At 42.2% G+C, this 18,279-nt stretch overlaps 1 protein-coding gene across 5 annotated transcripts in view; it reads left to right on the forward strand.

Moving 5' to 3' along the window:
* The first annotated feature begins 1,863 nt into the window (after positions 1-1,863).
* SOX5 (SRY-box transcription factor 5) overlaps positions 1,864-18,279 on the forward strand; it is a 293,938-nt gene continuing 277,522 nt past the window's right edge. For all 5 annotated transcript variants that reach the window (XM_082498315.1, XM_082498314.1, XM_082498316.1 and 2 more), the window contains exon 1: positions 1,864-2,017. In XM_082498315.1, coding sequence (XP_082354441.1) covers positions 1,980-2,017 — 38 coding nt within the window. In that variant the 5' untranslated portion in view covers positions 1,864-1,979. The remainder of the gene's footprint in view (positions 2,018-18,279) is intronic.

Raw genomic sequence — 18,279 nt, forward strand, 5'->3', positions numbered from 1 at the left:
CAGTGAGCATGAAAATGTTGAACATTTTGTGGCCACTCTGTGCGAATATGTGTATATATTTCAGAAAGTAAACTTGCTTTCTCCGTGTCACTGGGAGGTAGGGATAAGAGGGGAAGAGAGGGGGCGGTGGACCTAATCAAACTGTTGTGGGGTCAAAGCCTCGTGGTTTTTAAAGGCCCTTAATGTTGTCCAGCTGCAAATTAGAGGGGAAAAAAAAAAAAAAAAGAAGAGAGAAAGGAATTAGGGCTGGGGAACTGGAAAGAATGGAGTATAGATATGTGGTTGTGTGGGGGTGTGTATGCATGTGTGTGCTAAAGAACAGGGAGACCAGTTTTTTTTTTTTTTTCCCTTTATTCCCCCCCCCCCCCCCCCCCCCCTTTTGCTCCGAGCTCAGTGCCAGGCTGGACATGGGCCGTGCAGACTATTGAGGCATTGTGCGCTCCGCTTCCAGAGTAGCCCCCGGCTAATCCCCGGGGTTTTGGACGGGAATTTCACCGCGGCGTTCTCCCGCCCCGCTGCCCCCCTCTCCCCGCCGGGGCGGGCTCGGGCGGCGCAGCCCTCCCCGCCGGAGCGGGCGGTGGGGCGGGAGTCCCCCGGGCCCGCCGGGGTTGAGGATGCGGGGTTGGGGATGCGGGGCTGGCCCCGCGGCGGCGGCTGCCCGCGCCTCCGTCCCCGCGTGTCAAAGGTCCATTACCTGATTGCCTTCCCCGCCTGCCAGATTTTTATCTCGGTAATTGGAAGTGCCGCGGAGGCTGCGCTCCGCCAGGCAGCCGAGGGGGCTCTGCCGCCGCGCTCCGTCCACCTTGTTATCTGGGGCTGTCTGGGCAGGGGGAGTCGGAGAGATCCACAGCGGAGGGACTCCTCTCGCTCACCCAGAGGGGATAAGGGGGGGGGGGGGGGGGGGGGGGGGGGGGGTAAAAAGAAAACAAGAAAAGCCCTAGTAGAGGAAAGGAAAAGTTTATTTTTGTTGTTGTTTTGTGCGTGTGTGTGCGTGCGCGCCCGCTGTTTTGGCATGCGGCTACCTTTTCCCTTGCACACAACAGGGCTGTTTGATGGAGTTTGGAGCTGAGGAAACTTTGGGTTTGTTGCCAGGACGGTTCGCAGCACTTTGTGGAAAGCAAGAGCTAACAGTGAGACCGACAGAGTGAGTGACAAGTTGTTTACAGGTTTCCTTGAAGGGGCCTCTGCTATATTTCAATCTGTCAAAGTTGCTTTTCTTCCCTCAGAACAATGCCTGATTGTTGTGCGGGGTGGTTTGGATTTTTCTTTTTTTTTTTTTTTCCCCTCCCCAAAGAGAGAGAAAGAGGGAGAGAGAAAGCGAGAGAGCGGAGAGGGAGGGGGGAAGAGAAAGGAATGAAAATTCTGCGGAGCACAAATGCCTTTTGGTAACATTTTTATGTCTAATCTTTTTCTCCCCTATTTCAACTCCGAGAGAGTTGATAACTGTTTCAATTTAATCAGTCCGCTCTTGTTTTATCTTCTTTCTCCACTGATCTTCCTCAGCGCAGGGGATTTGCTCCTGGTTTGCCGGTTTAGGTGGATTGTCGGGCGCTTCCCGCCCCCCCTCCCCCCATTTACCACCCCCCCCACCCCCATTTTTTTTAGGACATTAATCGAGTTGACTTTTGCCGGGCGGCGGCGGCGGGCGAGCAGAAGGGAGAGGCGAGGGCCAGGCGGCCGGCGGTTGCCCAGCGCCCGTCAGGCGCGGCGGGGGGAGCTGTGGGCGCAGCCTGCTGCGAGGCGCGCTGCCCCTTTAAGAGACTGGTCAAGGAGTCCTCGCTCAGAGCGAGCGAGCCGGGAGGGAGGGAGAGGGAGGGAGGGAGGGAGACGGGGGGGGGTGGGGGGGGGGGAGAGAGGGAGAGAGAGAGAGAGAGAGAGAGAAAATCAATCGGTTTAGAAGGTTTGGACTCACTTGACAGGTTCAGTTGGAGGCGACCGTAGGTGGCTGCTGTGACAAAGGGAAATTGTGCTTTTCCAGCATGCTAACTGACCCTGATTTACCTCAGGAGTTTGAAAGGTGAGTCGAGTTGTTGGGGCGGGGGGGGGGGGGGGAGCGCTGCGTTTTGGGAGGGGGGTGTGTGTGTGGAGAGACGGGACTTCACCCCCCACCCCTTTTTTTTTTTTTGTTCTGTTTTGTGGCTTGTTTGTTGTGGTGTTTTTTTAATTATTTTTTTTTTTTAAATTTTTGTAAATTTAGAGGAGCTCGCGTGTTGGCGCGCGTGTGCGCGGATGGGGCTGCCCGCGGTGCAGGCTCCCACAGACGCGCGGGGACGGGCGCGCAACTCCGGCGCTCGGCGGCAGGCCGGCGAGATGCTCCCCCCGCCCTGGGTGTCCCCCGCCCGCGTGTGTGTGTGTGTGTGTGTCCCTCCCCACCTCCCTCCCCGCCCGAGCGTTACCTTGGCTATTCAAACGGCGTGTCAGCTAGCCGGGCGTGGGGTGGGGGCGGGGCGGGGGAGCCCCGTGGCCGCGGCGGGCCCCGGCGAAGCCCCTCGCCCCGCCGCCCCGGCGGTGCGCAGCTTTGTTCCGCTGCCTGGGAGGCTGCCGTGCCCTCCTTCCCGAACCGGCCCGCCGAAGAGGCGCAGCGAGCGAGGAGGTGCCTTCCTCGGCAGCACCTCCCCGCCCCTGCCCGGGGACTCCCACCTCCGGGCGACGGAGGATGCCCCGGTGGCGGGCGAGGCGAGGGGGTTCCACTTCCAACCTCGCCCTCCCGTCAAACTTGGGAAGGCGCTCCGCCGAGCACATGACCTTTTGTTGATCTAGCAGAAGCGATTATTTTTAGGCAAGTTAACATCCCGGCCCTCCGTCGGGAGAACATCCTTCTGCCTGAGGAGGGGAAAAAAAAAGAAAGAAAGAAAAAAGTGAAACTCTTGCCTCCAAGTTTTGGCCATCACCTCTCTCGCAGAGTGTCAAGAGCGGGGTTTGGGTATGACGAGCGGGGTTTGGGTATGACGTAGATGCGCCCGTCTGCCCCTGCCTGAAGCAGGAGCCTTCCCTGCCTTGAATTAAGTTTTTGCTGTCACTGGCGAGGGCTTGTGACCTCTGAGAGTTTAGTCCTTATTTCATATGATCTGGTGCTCCGAAGAGGTTTTGAAGCATTTTCTCAGGCACTTGTACACACGTCCATTGATGATCCAGCATCCCTTCCCTCCGGCTTAATTTCTAAAGGTTATTAATAGTCCCTTGTGCGGCTGCAGTAAACAATCCAAACTTTCATTTCTAAGCGGTAAATAAAAGAACACCAGGATGCGTGTTACTTAGGTTTTTCTCATCTTCGTGAAAGCTACCTCCTGTATAAACATTTGGTTGTATCTGACTATGCAATACAAGCTAGGTGCTAGACCAGCTGGTTAAAAATATGCTAAGTCAAGCTGTTCATCGTTCAAACCTACTGAATTTGATAGTAAAGGCATAGAAAAGAAGGCAAGATAAAAACATTTTAAGTGGGCTGAGGAACACACATGCAGAGAAAGGACAGGAAAGAACGCTTGAATTAAAAGATCGGAGAAAAATAAAATTGGGAAATGCAGAAAAGAACTATTTTAACACTTTCAATCCTCGTTCTGCGACTAGAATACTTCCTTACTAGAAAGTGGAATTGGCATGGTTGCACTGCTCCAAGGTTGTCTTTAATACAATTAATTTTCCAGACTTGCTTGGAATACTTGGCGTTATTCTTTGGTTTGTAATCATTATGGTAATAGAACAAAATTGGTTTAGTTCACGTGCGTTGTATTAACTTAGTTCAACTACCTGAGGAAACCGTTACTGTTTCTGGTGTCACATCTGATCTAGCATCGCGATCGTGCATTTGCCTTGTTCATACAATTAATAGATACAAGTATTTCATATGCTTCAGTAAGATCATACATAGAATTTTATAAGCAACCGCTTTCGATTATTCTTTGAACTTCGTGATCAGCAGAATGCTTGTAAACTCTGTGAAGCAGAATGAAGTCGTTTCATTTTCCTGTTGGGGGACTTTTTTTTAAAATCTGTAGTCTCTCTGCATTCTAAATATATATTTATGTACATTTTACACCTAAACAAATAACTTTGGACAAAACATATTCCTTAGAAATAGAATGAGCTTCTCTACTCCCCCGCCCCTTTAGACGTACGTTTCATTTTCAGAGATCCTAGCTTTGCTCTTGTAAACATTCTAGTTAAATAATCAATATGCTGCTCTCCTTTTGCTATGCAGATAATAGCAAGCAGTAGAAATGGGAAGCAATAAAAATGAACCTCGGAACATAAATTTTTTTTTTTTTTTTTTTTTTACAATTTTCCCTCTGCAGCTGAAATTGGTAATACAAACCAATATCTCTGTTAATGATTACCATTTGTTTACATTGCGTGTGTTTGACTATGGTTACACACACATACACAGAGCAGATACTGTCCATGTAGTGTATGTGTTTATCCAAAACCAGCCAGAGAACACACTTTCTCTTACACAAAGATGCACAGACCCTCAGACACACACATGCTCACAGAGTTCATGTGTGTATATGTGCATGATGCACGGATGATTGTTTTTTAGACACTTACGGCAGATTATCTTCTCGGATTCTCAGTAAACACAGTTCTTGGAGTACATTTCTGCAGTCACTGGGGTCCAGCATGTCGTATCTGCATGACCAACTCCAGTTCTGTTATTACTATCCATCTCCCACTATTCCCTTTTAAACTTGAATAGCAAATTACGAGGAGGGTAAAGATTTATCAAGCGAAATTGTTTTCGGTTCAGATCTCGGAGCATCTGTATATATCTCAGGAGGTTATTCTTCTCTGCCTGTTGTCCTTCCTGTGATCTTTCAGTGTATCCCGGTAAACTGCAAACAGTTCAGAAACTTTCAGTCACCCCAACTGAAGGGATCTGAATCAAGGGGACTTCTCTTGTGTGTCTGTGGCCATTATCAGGGGGCACTTGCGATACACGCTTGGAATGAAAATGATCCTCAGTGTTAGACGAATAAACATTCATTAATTCATTCAGCATCACTAGTAAATTGCAGTAGGTTTTGTGAATTAGAATGTATAATTAATTACCATACCAAAAATGTGAGGGTTTTGGTCCTTTCCCGAGAAGTTACTTGGACGTCTTTATTTCTGTTTGTGGCGGTTCAGCTGCTTGATTGAGAGGAGCATCAGAATGCATAAGCTGAGGGGGATGATGTTTGCAGAAACGTTGTAGAAAGAAATTGTAACTGGAATCTGCTCTGTTTGTTATACAGGGAAAGGATAACTTCTGGGATGTACTTTGCCACGTACCTGTGGCACTCTGAATTGGCTTTAAAGGTCTTGAGAAGAATAACTCTGTTGTTTGGGTTTTCTTTTCTTTTTTTTTTTTTTTTTTTTTTTTTTAAAGACGGGTCATTATACTTAAATATAACAAGTATGGCCACAATAGAAAGTTAGTTTACTTCATTGAGTAAAAAGGTAGAGATAATGCGGCCAGAAACATCGTGGACAACTGTGAAATTTACAGAATGATAATTTCTCAGAAATGCCCAACATAAAGTTTTAATGTCTTAATAAAATCTGATAAATGAAAAATGGATAAAGTGACTGCTTAACAATGTCCCTAGCGTATGGAATGTTCTTAAACCCAAATTAATTACTGCATATTTACATTTCTCTGTAGACTGGGAGAGAGGCTACGCTAGGCATCCAGACAGAGTAACATCCTTTCTCTTTCTCTTTTTCATTCTTTCTCCCCCTGCCCCCCCTTTTTTTTTTTTTACATTTTTATTTTTAACATGCCAGTTCAAGGTAAAGAGGTATGCAGTGTTTGTGGAAGAAAGAAGGATGGGTTTGTGCTTCCGTAGGAAGAAAGGAAGAACTAGAAAAGACAAAAGGCGTGGATGGGAGCGTGAGGATGGGGACAGTAAACCAAGTTTAACATTTGCAGTCACCAGTTCCGTTCGCTCGAAACGTTCTCTGTGCTAGTGACTAGCTTGTAGAAAGGAAAGGCTCAAGGATGTAAAGCAAGCCTCTGCTGTGAGGAAAAAAATATACTTAGCTGCTTCACTGCTGCACTGCACGAGTCATTTCAGACTCCCACTGAATTTATTTTGGGGTTGTACCAACACTGTCAAATGGAGAAATCATTTTCCTAAAAGGAAACTTTGCGTATTCCTAAGTGCTTTTCTTAGCTAAAGTTACCCTAAAAGCTTTCTTCTGCTGCTGCGTTTGCTGAGAATTTTGGAGAAAGAATAATACCCTTCTATTAACCGGCTTGCTCAGAATGACGTCCCACTCTCCTAAAATCTACCTGTAGAAGTAAGAGTGATTATTCCTTCGTTTAAAAGGAAACAATGAGATTTCTTTAATATCGGGCTGAATAGCTGTTACCTTCCACCGAGATGTTTTGAGAAAAGGACTTTATTGCTTATGTTTGTGGGTCTACGGGTCTGGGATCTGAAGAATAAATACAGTGCCAGTTAGAAGTTTCAAATACTATTTTTTCACAGTGACAAAAATTAACATGATTTTATTTCTCTGAGATAAGGCTGAAGGAATTAATGCGTTTGCAGACTACTACGCGTGCGCTAATTTCATTTGTCGTGCTTATGCTTAGCGAGGAAGAAGTTGACTGTTACAGATTATGGATTTTAATGAACATCTCAATAATTTACCAGTTGCTGAAATTGCAAACTAGACTTGGAAGGCAAAAGCCCAAATGAGAGAGCTGATGAGTGACACACCAGCCCGCACAATTCGACTGTTGTATTCATTGCATTTGAATCAAATCGGGAGTTTGGCATTACTAATTCTGGGTGGCTGGCTCATCATATGCATTCAAGGAGTTAATTAAAACACACACAAACACATACACACACTCTCCCACCAAGCATCTTGCGATGTTTATGTGCATAGTGTGTTTGATTGGTACCTTCAGATAGGAGAGGAATTGTTTTTCCTTCTCTTGCTGTCCGGAGTTCTTAAATATATAACTAGTTTACAAAATATTTACTACTTCTCAGAGAGCTTTTAACGAGCATTTATGGCTTTATCATTTAGGAGGCATATAGTATCTGATTGAGTTACTTAAATGTGAAGCTTCCTGATAGGTTAGGCTTACGTGTCTGTGTAATGTGATATATCTGTAGCTGTATAAAATACACTTTTACAATATTTATACAGGAAAAAGAGTATCTCCTCCTGAGGTAGATTTATAGTTTCTTCGCATGCTTTTCATACTATACTTTAAAAAAATCTCTTAATGTTGAATAGAATTCCTGCATGTTTGCGTCTCAGATACCTCTGCCTTCACAGCTCATGGAGAAGACAGTTTGACATCCTCTTGGCTTTCTATTTATTTATTTTTTTTTTATTAATTTCTTGTTCGGGCCTGGTTATAGGATAATTAACTTGTAAGTGGAGGGGGAAAAACCACGTTGTCATGTTGTACCTGTACATACTGGAAATATTCAGTGCCTGTGAATTCTGCTACTGTAGTGAAGAGAAAAGAAGCACTCACAGCAATTAATCAATAGCTGTAGTATGTCTCTGCTGATGGCAAGGAGTTTGTTTAACAAATAGCATCCTTAGAAGCCAAGCGCTTTTCCCTTTTAAAGTATATGTGGATTTTTATTTAACTTGGAAAATGTGTGAAGTGTCCTGTACGTCCTACGAAAGGTAAAATGATCTTGTATTTGAGTATGTTAAAAGCTATGCTGCAAATTAAGCAAATCCTTTCACATTATTGTATTACCTAAACCAGAACTTACTTCTCGAACTTTTGAAACGGGTTGCGTTTTTCTCTTGAGCTTTTGGCTTTGGGCAGCGGGTGAGGATGAGCAGTCGTGCGTGCTGTACCTGACGGGGATTTATGGCGTTCGTACCTTCTACATCTCCCGCAGACCCCCTGGCGAAACCCCGCTGCTGTCAGCGGCCATAAAGTTTTCACCCGCTCCTTTGCTGAGGGTTCCGGTGCTAGCCTGCGGTCTGTCACGCGTCCCACCTCTCCCACACCCTACCGAGGGGCTGACTTGGTCCAAGTGGCTTGCGCCTCGCCTGGGGCCGGGGCCGGGCTCTGCCTGCGGCCAGTGGCCGCCAGAGGGGCAGTGGGGAGCCCTGCACACCACCGCAGCTTCCACTCGAGAGACGCCGCTTGTCACCTCCGCCCCGAGCCCAGCCTTCGCCAGCCTGAGAAGCCAGGAGTCTCTAAAAGTTGTTCCTGAGCCCACATGTCCTTGTGACAGTGTGAAGTTCTGCGTGTGGTAGTTGTTGGGAGAGAGCAAATTTAGCCAAGATTTTGGAAGAATTTTGGTGAGCGCTGCTTGCAGGGGCCATGGTACTTGGAAAGAATGTAAGGAGTGAATGGAAATTGTGAGATGTGCAGTGGTAATTCAGAGAAGCTGCCTATCTTTTTTTAGGATAGGTGCAAAATTTATTTATTTTTTTTTAAACAGAAAAAGAAGGAAAAGGAAAAAAAGGAGTTGAGTTCTGGTTGCTAGAATCGTCAGACGTTAATATGAAGTTCAGGAGCGTTAGAGGTGCTCCCCATGCTATTGGAGGAGGATGTGTATGTGTCTGTTTTGAAAGAAATTTGCAAACATTTTCCTAACCCTTATTTTTGATGTGGCATGGCACTTGTCTTCAACTTTTCCTTTTGTCACCTTGCTTAAGAAAAAAAAAAAAGGACACGCTGATATTATTTTTGACTTGTAGAACTCAGTTTAAGTGAAAATGAGAAAAAGCTTGGGGCTGGCTTTGAAAGTTTGAAATGGCTTTGACCTTGTTTCCCTTAAAAGTGTTGTGGGATTAATCGGGTAACATTTCTCATTTCTCAATTTGTAATTATATTTGCTGTTTCTAAAATCCCTGTTTCGTATTCCAGATTTCCTTTTTATACTTACTTGATATTTCAAAAAAGATGTAAATTCGTATTGGCAACTGCTCTTTGAGAACTATAATACTTTTATTTTATTTTGTTTTACTATGTACTTCTGCTTTTGTATTTTCTCAAGCTCATATACACTGTATTCATTGTGTATTGTTTTTTTTCCTAGGTGTGGGTGTCTGCGTTCTGTTTGATCTAAATATATCATAAAATGTTACCTTAGTGCTAATTTTTCTTTGTGGTTATATTATAGTCTTATTACTACATATTTGTTCCTGTCTTGCTAACCTTAACATAATTCTGTCACTTTGGGGGGCAAAAAATATAAGCAGAGTGAATAGAAATTTAATTTTCTTGCCTGAATAATCAGAGTTCTTTTTAGCGGTGAGGAACTCTGTGTCTGTGTGTGTGCTATTCTTGTAGACGATGGTCTTAACTATGCATCTAATGTTCTTCACGAACCTTTGTAGCTCTAGAGAAAAAAGACCTAGAAATGTAGTTTATGTAAAGAGAAACCCATAGTTTGTCGTCCTCTTGGTTTCTTTGGTGCTGAGCTTGATTTTTTATTTTTTTTTTTTTAATGTGGGAGTGAAAAAATGCTCCATGTTTCATTCATTCATCTCTCGGGTTGGGCATGGGCAAAGATAATGTATCTGACAGTGAGCTTGAGTTACTTTCCATTGCCAACTCAATAGAAAGCATAAGACGAAGAGTAAGGAAAATGTTAGTGGTTCTAAAAAAAATTTAGTTTTGTTATTCTGTTTTTACCATAGTTACATGAAAAGATTTCAGCAAACTTTTTTGCCAATTAAAATAGTGAGCCTAAAAAAATCCTGATTATGTGTACCCATACGTACAGATGCATTCATGTTTGTTCTCTGTAGTTTGGTATGTCCATTTACTGGGTTGCATTAAGTTGTGTTATCTTCAGTTTGTTGGGAATCCTAAAGAAACTGCACTTGAATAGAGTGTGATGCAGCTAAAATTCATCATAGTCTGAAAGACCAAAATGCATCTCTGCATACAATTTTTATAATTTTGAGGTATTTCTTGTTTCAAGAGAGAGAATGTTTAATGAATGATGTGAAGTGTACGGTGTCCTCTTGCCTTTTGTGGTGGCCTGCCTGAGTTAGGGTTGAGGTACTTTGACGGAGCTTTGTGCCAGGAGGGAGTGTTGGCTGGCTGTAGTGCTGCCCAGGCTGTATTTGACTGTAGAGAAGTCTTGTGTTTTCACAGAAAATCCCTTAGCGGCCTCATTACATTCACTTTGTAAAACAAGACTGAAAACATTTTCTCCAAAGGTTTAGTCAAGTTTCTATTCATAGGGTTTTCTCCCTAAATTTCGCTGCTGTGGCCTCACTGGGGCAGAGGCTTTTTTGGATAGAAATGAGATGTGTGGGAAGGTGATGGTTGGTAAGGGCGGAGGGAAGGATGTTCTTACCCGTTTGGCATGTCTATTAACAAACTGGGTCATTTTGTTGTGTTGTATTTACATGACTTGTTCCTGTGCTGGTGTGAAATGTGAATCACCAAAACATGAGGATTATTTAAAAAAAAAAAAAATAGGCTAAATGAAACAAAACCGAAATAGAACTGAAAGGCTAAATGAAATCAAATGAAAACAGAACATGCAACATTATTCTTTTGGTACAGTTTCCTTCTGCAGTTGCTGAGTAAAGCCAAATAGGTTTCTTTTCCGTGTCTGTTAAGTATGTCCAGGCTTTTGAGTTTGAAAATCACAGGGACGTAAAAAATACATCTCTCTTTTCAGGTTCACCCTTTGGTTTTTCTTTTGCTCGTGGGTTTTGGAGATTTCAGTACGTGTTTATGGTCAGTGTGTTGTAAAGAAGGGTATTGATTGTCATCTTTGAAACTCTATGAATGTTGAGTTGATTCTGATTGTGCAACTGAGATTAGAATTTGGCAGAATTTCTCAGTGGAAGCTCTCATCCTTTGCTTATGTTTTCTAAGTTCTGCTCACTTTTGCTGTTCTTGACTAAACTCTGAAATCAATTGTGTGACTCAGGAAACCATATTAGGCTATAGTGTTTGCGTGAAATACCATGCAAAGTATGGGAAAAATACTGTGCCACTCTCAAGTATGCCATGCATCTCTTTTATAGATAATCTGCATGTGTATTAGTGTCATTGATTTAGTGTGTTTTTGTAGAGTGCAGGCATCCTGAATCAGGACCCCATTATGCCCATCACTGTACAAACACAAAAAAGAAGGTTTCTTTCCATTCCACAGAGCAGCCTTTGTGCTTAGAGCTTAGAGTAATATCAATGTGTCTTTGTATGGGGAAAATTCAGAAATGGAGAGTAGGTAAGAGATCCCTAGCATGGCTCATGAATGAGATTTCAGTCCTGAAGCCATGCTTTAGAACTTATAAATTGAGCGATGTATGTGCATGTGTATTCTCTCTCTCTACATTTTCTACACGTATGTATGTAGAAGTTGCTTTACTGTTAGAAGTACTGATAATATTAATAATAGATTCATACTTCCTATAAAGTCTTTTGATTAGGAATTCAGAGCGTTTGGAAAGCATTAATATACAAATCATGAAGATTTCTGTGCTCTTTAGATTGCGAAGCAAGATTAGCCTCAACCTATAGATGAGAAAAATGAGGGATGGTGTCACAAAATCATTTGCATGGGTGGGTATAAAAAAATAGAGATACTGACTGTTAGTCCTGTTTTTTAACCTCGAGACCCTCCTTTTCCTTCTTGAGATCCTAAGAACTGCAAATTACAGACTTCTGTCTGTCCAATTATAATTTCTAAAGGTCTCATTCTAGCAAGATGAACTATAATATTCAAATTACTTAAATATGTAAAATAGGGACTTTGGAGTATAATTAATAATATAAAGAAAAGAAACATTTACAGCCCCAGCTGCATCAGTTAGGGCTGGGAGGGAATGTTGTCTGTAGCCCCTCCAATTATCTGAGCGTGCTTCTAAACTAACTCCCTACCTGGAGGCAAGTTCGGAGAACTGGAGTTAGGTAGCAGCACCCGCAGTGTTTTAGCAGTAAATGGAGAGACAGTGTGTGCTGGTAAAGGCTTCATCCTGGAGAACAATTAACATCATCAGGTAAAGGCTTCATCCTGGAGAACAATTAACATCTTCAGCCGTATGTACAAGAGCTGTCATGTGTTTTATAACCTAAGGACCAGGCACTAGGGGAGTCCAGGAAAAAATTCTTCACATGGAGAGTATTAATGTGAGGAACAGACTCTACTGAGAGCAGCAGTGTAGGCAGCCACAGTGAGCAAACCAACTAGCTTAAAAGCAAAAACCACGTTGCAGAACACAAAATGCATTGTGATTCTTACCCGCTTACGTGACATCTGTTTTTTAAATGTGTGACAGAGATCCAAGATGAAGGAAACAGTACAGGCTTACTAGAAAGGAGGAATTATTTTCTTATTCATGTTGAAAGTCCTTCTCATCTCTTTTAGTATTTTTTTCTTGATTCCAACTGTATGCTCAGTAAGAGTAGAGCTGAATCGCTGGGGTCTGCAGGTAGATGTAGATCTAGTCTCTATGTCGCATCTCTTAATACACACTGTTGAGAAAATGGGTATAAACTAAGGAGTCCTGGGTGGATTTGATCTCTGTAGATTATGAATATTACGACTGAGCTATTAAGTTATTTTCTTTGATAAGCTTTTTAAGAGGGAGACTACTTTCAAGATAATGGATTATAATCAGGCATGTTCCATAATGTTTCAGTAGTAGTTTTTCAGCAGTGTGTTCACAAAGACCTATTTTGTGATAGGGCCAGTCAAGGCATCCTTTAAAAAAGTGCCCATTCATTCTGAGTGTTTGGACTCAATGGCACTGAAGTTGAGTGTCAGGTCCTAAAAATCTAGGCCTAATTAATTAATGTTCTCCTCAGCTCTATGAAACAGGCTGACGTTTTTCACCCCAGTAAGCCAGGATGGCATGAAATGGTGACTCACGAGGAGATCACTGAGCAGAAGCCCGACTTTCCTTAATCTGCAGTGAACTTCCATCAGTTGCAATGCCGGCAGAATTTCTAAAGCATCAGGAGATTTCTGCAGGCTTCTGCAAATCTGTAGATTTCAGAATTTCTGCCTTGGTGTGCTTAAAGACACGTTAACTGTCTGTTCCTACTAAACAACACGTATCCCTGGCAGATCAGAATGATCAGAACGGCGGTGATGAAAACGTACCTGAATTCTGCCAGGGCTAACATCTGGGCTTCAGTGGACTTGGCATTGTACGCAAAATCAATCTTCGTTTTCACCCTGTGTGTTTCCTAAGGTAGTAATTCCCAGTTGTGGCCACCAAGGTCTTAAGCGAGACCGCTGCACAAAAATGCATTCTTCCAAATATACATTTGTTTGATAACCTCAGTTGTCAAAAGTGTGACCTCTGTTAATTTGTCACCAGGCAAATTATTGTCACCAGTTCCCAGATTCCATGAGAACCCCAGGCAGACAGCAGAGCCCCATGCTGGTAAGCATTTCTGGTTTTGCTGTTTGTGGTAATAACCTACTTAGAAATGAGTTGACTGAGGTACCTGCAATTGAAGTGACTTGCCATGGGTTGTCCGGTTTAACAGCAGCAGATCCATCAGCGGATTCTTGGAGGGCTCACTGCCCTCGTCTAGAGCAGATTCCTCCGGAGCAGCATAGCCTACCTTAGATTTTCATATTGAACAAGCTAACTGGTTATTAGGTAAGAAAGAGAGAGGCTTACTACTAAAATGATTTACAGAATTTCCTTCTTGATGTTTATTAGAAAGGTGAAAACAAGATGAATGAAGTTGCTGCTGTTATAGTTGGGTAGAGTCTGACATGGAAGCCTGTATTTTTAAAAGCAGCTATAAAAAATGAGAGCTTAATAGAAGTTAGAACATTATTTAAAAAAGAAGATAAATAAAATAGCTTTTTACATACATGTGCAGTCTATTGAAAGGCCATCCAAAGCACCGATACCAATTTAAGAAGATGATCTTTTGCCTTAATTATACATCTGGGAGATATTAGCTGAACATTTTGTGGAGAACTGTGAATACCTTAGTTGCCAGTTGTCTAAAATGCTGCTAATGATTGCTTCAGTGCCAGTGTTTTGATGGCTAGAACCTAGGCCTGAATGTGAATACAAAGAACTCGATTTAAAAAAAACGCGTGTGCGCACACACTTTTTAGACAAAACAGATTTCAACCATCTGCTTGGCACTTAGCTTTGCAACTATAGGCTCTGATATGAAAGGGAGCACTGTCCAGGTTATGAATGGTGTCACTTTTATTGGTACCTTAGAAAAATCATAATGTTTTTAGAAAGCTTGTGTAGCCAATGGTTTTCTTCAGTGGAATAATGAAAACAACTGCCTTAGCCAAAATGTTGTGCCTTCCGTCCTTCCTCCAACGACAGCGTCTCCTTACCCTTGCAAAAGGGATTTGGTAGTGAAGAAAAGTTTCTGTTCTGCACCTCAGCATTTCTGAGTCTACCAGAGGAGTTTAGATGAGTGGCCCTTAGAACTGACACCCCAGATGGTTTATGACACAAAGCACTGTTTGCTTAGGAATACGTTGTATAGCAGAGTCTGTTGCCCAAGCACTGCAGAGCGTGTCAAATCAGCATGGAAGTTAATGGACCAAAAGCCCTTCTGAATTTAACACTTTCCCATTTGATCTGAATTTACAGCTTTAAATCAGGACCGCAGTTTTCCTTTAGCGGTGCAGTGGTGGAAAGTAAAGTTGATAGCATAGATTCCAGGCATATAATACAATAATTTTGACCCAATTTCTCTCTTTAAAAGTTTACAATGAACGAGACTGACTGAAATCTTTGGTAAAAGCCTATTAATGAAATATATTAAAAAAAAATTGAAAGTTAGGAGAAGATTTGAATATGTATTAATTTGATACTCTGACCAGTCCGTGTTCTACTCTTGGTAGGTTAGGCAGAAGAAAATGCACTGTACAAAAAATAAAAAATATTTGGAGCTTTCACTCTGTTAGCAATTTAGGTATTATTTCTTTGCCTTTGCTAGATTTATCCTAAAAATGTGTAGGACAAAATATGTTTCTTCTTTGCTTTTCTTTCAAACGGTTTGATAGTATTTTCCCTTAGGTGCACATTTGGAAAAAGATGACGAAAATGCAACCTCCTTCATATAATAAAGCCTCTGTGTTTGGCCATCCATTTAGTGCCGTGTCACATTAGTACTGCATTGTTAACACCTTTGGACAGGGCTAAAGGTTCCTTGCTGCTGTGTCTAGAGAGCTGCTGATGTCAGATCATAACGTTGCTGGATGCTTTTCTCAATAAATGTACTTTTTATTAAAAAGTAGGGCTGGTGGATTGTTTGCTTCTGAGATGCCCGGAGGATGAATAGAAGGACTAATTGTTATTTACACTCTCATTCTATAAAGATTTCCTTTTTCTGTGTTACATAGTCTTGAGAAAGTATGGCTTTTAACTATTACTTTTTATTTGCGTGAGTCTGTCTTTTTGCAGAGAACATCTGAGATGATGAAAGAAAGATAAAGTTGGATCTCTATGGATAAAATGATGATACTACTGGAAACTCAAAAGCTTCTGCATAGTTTTAGGTTAATCATAATGTACGGACAGCAAAAATCTGATGTTTTTAAAAAATGTGTGTGAAATAAGCCTTAAAAGTATTAAGGTTATAGCCCTAACGAGCTAATAGACTTGCAGCCCTCTGTATTGTTCCTATCCTGTCTCTTCCTTCCTCAGCTCTTTTTTCATCTTCTCGCCCCAAGCAGTCAGGCATGCTTTCTACATTTTTATGGGGAGCGCTGTTATTCGCACAGGTAGAGATTAAAACAATAAATCTATTAAGCTTAAGAAAATTCTGAGGCCCTTTAAGTGGTGATCTGGATGGAAAGAAAGCCAGTTGTCCAGCCACTGTGTCACCATGCCTTCCCATAGAAACTCGACTGAAGTTACTTAACCATCTTATTAGTGAAACAGTTCTTCATGTCGCATCCCATAGAACGGGTTTCTTCAGGAGTGGGAAATAACAGCCTATCTGCTGTTCAGCGTTAATGATTGAACAAGGATAAGCTCCTGTATTGAGGGACGGATGAGAAAAAATTCTGTAAGAAACACTATGAGTGGATTCATAATGAAACCTTTGCTATTCAGCCCTCGTGTTCTTGGAAATTTTAGAGGGGAAAGTCTCCTTGACCAATGTCAACAATTTGGTCATTTTCTTTGCTTCCCCTCCTCCTCCCTTTAGGTAATATAGTCATATTTATTGTCAATTTATTTTCTGTAGATTCCTCCAATCCGCAGTGGTTGGAAGGGAGTTCTGGAGTGAGTGCATGGCAAGGTAAATTTGAGAAGGCAGTTGGTGGTGTGGGAGGGAGCGTTGGGAGAAGGAGGAGGCAGAGGGTACAAGAGTGCAGCTATAGTTTTAAACAACCTGCCAATTGTCCCCCTTTTTATTAAAATGGCAGCTTTCAAAGCAGCTCCCTGAACTGTTTAATTTGATTACGCTGTTAAGGCTAAGTTCCCTCATGCTGTTAGTAAGGACTGAACAAATAGCTTGCTCTCTCCCTTCTTCCCCCCCCCCCTTTTTTTTTTTTTCTTTTCTTTCCACCGCTCAAATTCTAGCTGTCTCTTTCTGGTCTCTTCCTGTTGGTTTTAAACAAACTGCTGCCTTGTGTCACCCTTCCCATTATGTTTAGACATCCAACTTACAAAAACCTTGAGATGGAGAGAGGGTGGTTTGCAGGGGATGATGCACTCGGGAGATGTAGTGTGGCTCCTTCTCCTGATTTTCAGACAGTTCACTGTTACTATCAGGTTACAGTTGCGTTTGCATTAAAGCTGGGTATAAATGACCAGGTTCAAAGGTTGGACTTCAGCTCTCTTTGTGGGCTGTCATTGTCATAATTGAAAACAAAATGAGGTTCACAATATGCAGGTACCAAATGGCTACAGGCTGTCAGCCTGACAGTTTCTTTCTCCAGTGTGTGAGGGAAAGTAGGGTCAGGCGCATGTTGGTACAAGGACTTTGGAAATCCCTTGAAGCATTATGTGCTGCTTGTACCTTCCAGGAAGCCCTAGGTACAGATTTTAAAGTCTCCAGAATTAAGTTGGCTTCTACATTTCAAAGGCTATATCACATCTGTATTTTCAAAGATTCTGATGTTATATTTAACACTGAAAGCAGGAGGAAAGGATGAACGTGTGTGTAGGTAGAGTGCATGATTTTTGTGAAGAAGTAAAAAATTGTGTGTGAAAGAATTGCATGTCAGTCAGCTAGTACAAAAAACTTGTGTGTCCTTTTAGAATTTGGGGGCATTAAATGTTTTTAATAGTTTGGCTCATGCATCTAATCTGTTTGGAAATATACCACTTCCAGGGGTGTTTGGGGAGAAAATCAGAGCTTGTTTTTCTCTCTCCTTATTTTTCTCTGTCTCTCCTTATTTTTATCTGTATGAAACATCAAAGTGAGTGCCTGAAATAAATTGATTTACATTTTTAGACACATTTATCAAGTAGAGTTCAATAAAGCAATACACGTGCATTGTAATTGTGAACTATTGTGCATATGACTTGTTTTTTCTTTGAGATGGAAATAACCCTGTTGAATAGGAGGGTACATATAGCACCAAGGGTGAGTCTTGTATTGTGTTTTTACATTCTTAAAAACACTTCAGGAGAGTAATAACTAAAAGTTGCTTCTCACCAGGTGCCAAGTGCCTTGTGTCAGTCTGGTTTTCAGCAAATGAGTTTGGTGCCCTTACTGGTAGTCAAAGAGGAGAAGGAGCAAGTAAGTCCAGAGAGCACTGTTCGCTCTCACCTCCTGAGCTTTTATTAGTGGCTCCTCTGCAGCTCTGGGTAGTAGGAACATCGCGGGAAGTTTGTTCTTCCTCTGTCTTTGCAGTATCGTTGTGTGAATGAACAGAGGCTATGCTTGTCCTTCAGCCTCCTTGCACAAGCCCCACATTCATGTATGATGATAAGGCTCTGTCCAGCTCCTACTGAAAACAATTGTAAGACTCTCATTGGCTTAACTTGGGTGTTGGACTGAGCCCATTAAACGGCAAGAAAATAAAGTGGAAGTGTTGTTAATGATTCCTATTGATGCTTTTCCTGGCACAAAGTACTGCAGATAATTGTTTTTTTTAGACGGAATAGAGTTGCATCTAAGTATTACATTTATTAGCTTTTTAAAGGAGGAATAACCAAACTGGACATATGGGGTGTTTGAAGTGTGATTGTGTGAGACTAAGATAATTTCAGGAGAATAGCTTAAGTCGCAGGATATGTGTGATGCCCTTTGTATACAAGATGTGGGATTGTGGAATTTATTTTGCATGCACTGGTTTTTACTGAGAAAGAATCCAGAATGCAAATATAATATTTAGAATATATAAGGAGTGCAGCCTTGCTGCTGTAGACTTCAAGACC

This window comes from Vanellus vanellus (assembly GCF_965231255.1).
Source record: "Vanellus vanellus genome assembly, chromosome: 1".
NCBI classification, from domain to species: domain Eukaryota; kingdom Metazoa; phylum Chordata; class Aves; order Charadriiformes; family Charadriidae; genus Vanellus; species Vanellus vanellus.